Source organism: Numida meleagris, unplaced genomic scaffold, assembly GCF_002078875.1.
Source record: "Numida meleagris isolate 19003 breed g44 Domestic line unplaced genomic scaffold, NumMel1.0 unplaced_Scaffold652, whole genome shotgun sequence".
NCBI classification, from domain to species: Eukaryota; Metazoa; Chordata; class Aves; order Galliformes; family Numididae; genus Numida; species Numida meleagris.
In genome coordinates, this window is record NW_018364867.1 from 8,747 (window position 1) to 9,762 (window position 1,016).

At 51.4% G+C, this 1,016-nt stretch overlaps 1 protein-coding gene across 1 annotated transcript in view; it reads right to left on the reverse strand.

The window, feature by feature from the left end:
- LOC110391941 (zinc finger protein 34-like) overlaps positions 1 to 555 on the reverse strand; it is a gene marked incomplete at both ends in the record, with an annotated part of 9,295 nt that extends 8,740 nt beyond the window's left edge. The window contains one exon of the mRNA XM_021383897.1: positions 339 to 555. Coding sequence (XP_021239572.1) covers positions 339 to 555 — 217 coding nt within the window. The remainder of the gene's footprint in view (positions 1 to 338) is intronic.
- Positions 556 to 1,016: the final 461 nt, after the last annotated feature.

The window sequence follows — 1,016 nt, forward strand, 5'->3', positions numbered from 1 at the left end:
GAGCCTCCTTGCCAGAGGCCTTGCTTGCGCTGCATGAACCCAGTTTCTTCATGGAGGAACCCATCTCTTGACTGTGGGAACGTGACCATCTTGGGAACTACAAAACTGAATGAGTCAGAGCCACGCTCACCTTTTCCAGGCCATGATTGTTGGGGATGAGGTAGAGGTGAAGGGTGACTCCAGCTCTTTCTGAAACTCATGCTCATCTTTGCCTTTGTGCTATTGTTGTGTAAATCAAGAAGTCACTGCACTGGGATGAGTGTACATTCTCCTTGCAGAGGCTCACTCTGCACAGACAAAGCTGCCCTAACGAGGAGGAAAGGCAGCAAAGCTCTCACCCAGCGAGGCCACACACTCGTACGTCTCCTTGCTGGGAACTCGAGGCTCCTTGCTGGGAACGGCCAAGGCCCAGGGAAGCAGCTCGCACAGGACAGAAACTCCAGTCTCAGCCGCTTCTCTGTCCCCAGCACACAAACGCTGGCTCAGGGCACCTCCCTCCCACCCTGCAGTCACAGCCCTCGCCACTTGGCCTCTCCTGACTGCTTCCCCACTCCCCTACCTGAGATGGATGGGCTGTGGCCATCTCCTGCTCTCCTGCAGGCTGCACTGATCACAGGTGAAAGGCAGAATTTAGCTGGAGCCTGCAGGGACAAGAGAAATGGCAGGGCAGGTGTGAAGGAATGCAGCACTCAGTCCCTGGCCAACCCCAGCCCTCCCCAGCCCATCTGCAATTCTAAATTGTCATGAAAATAGTTTTGGGGTTCATTGTTTTAAATGAATGAATTTGATGTCCTGTACTTTGGTTCAAACACTGATCCCAAGCCCTACAGGAATGGGGAGTCTGTCGTGTGTGTATTTCTCACAACCCTTGCACACTTTCAATGCATGTGAAACTGCTAATGCGCCTCTTATCCAATATCTGCTGTGGCACAGGGTGAAATTTCTGAATGTATATTGGATTTCCAGAAAAAGAAACTCTCTTACACACACCTACATGAAGTAAGTTTCTAATGAGG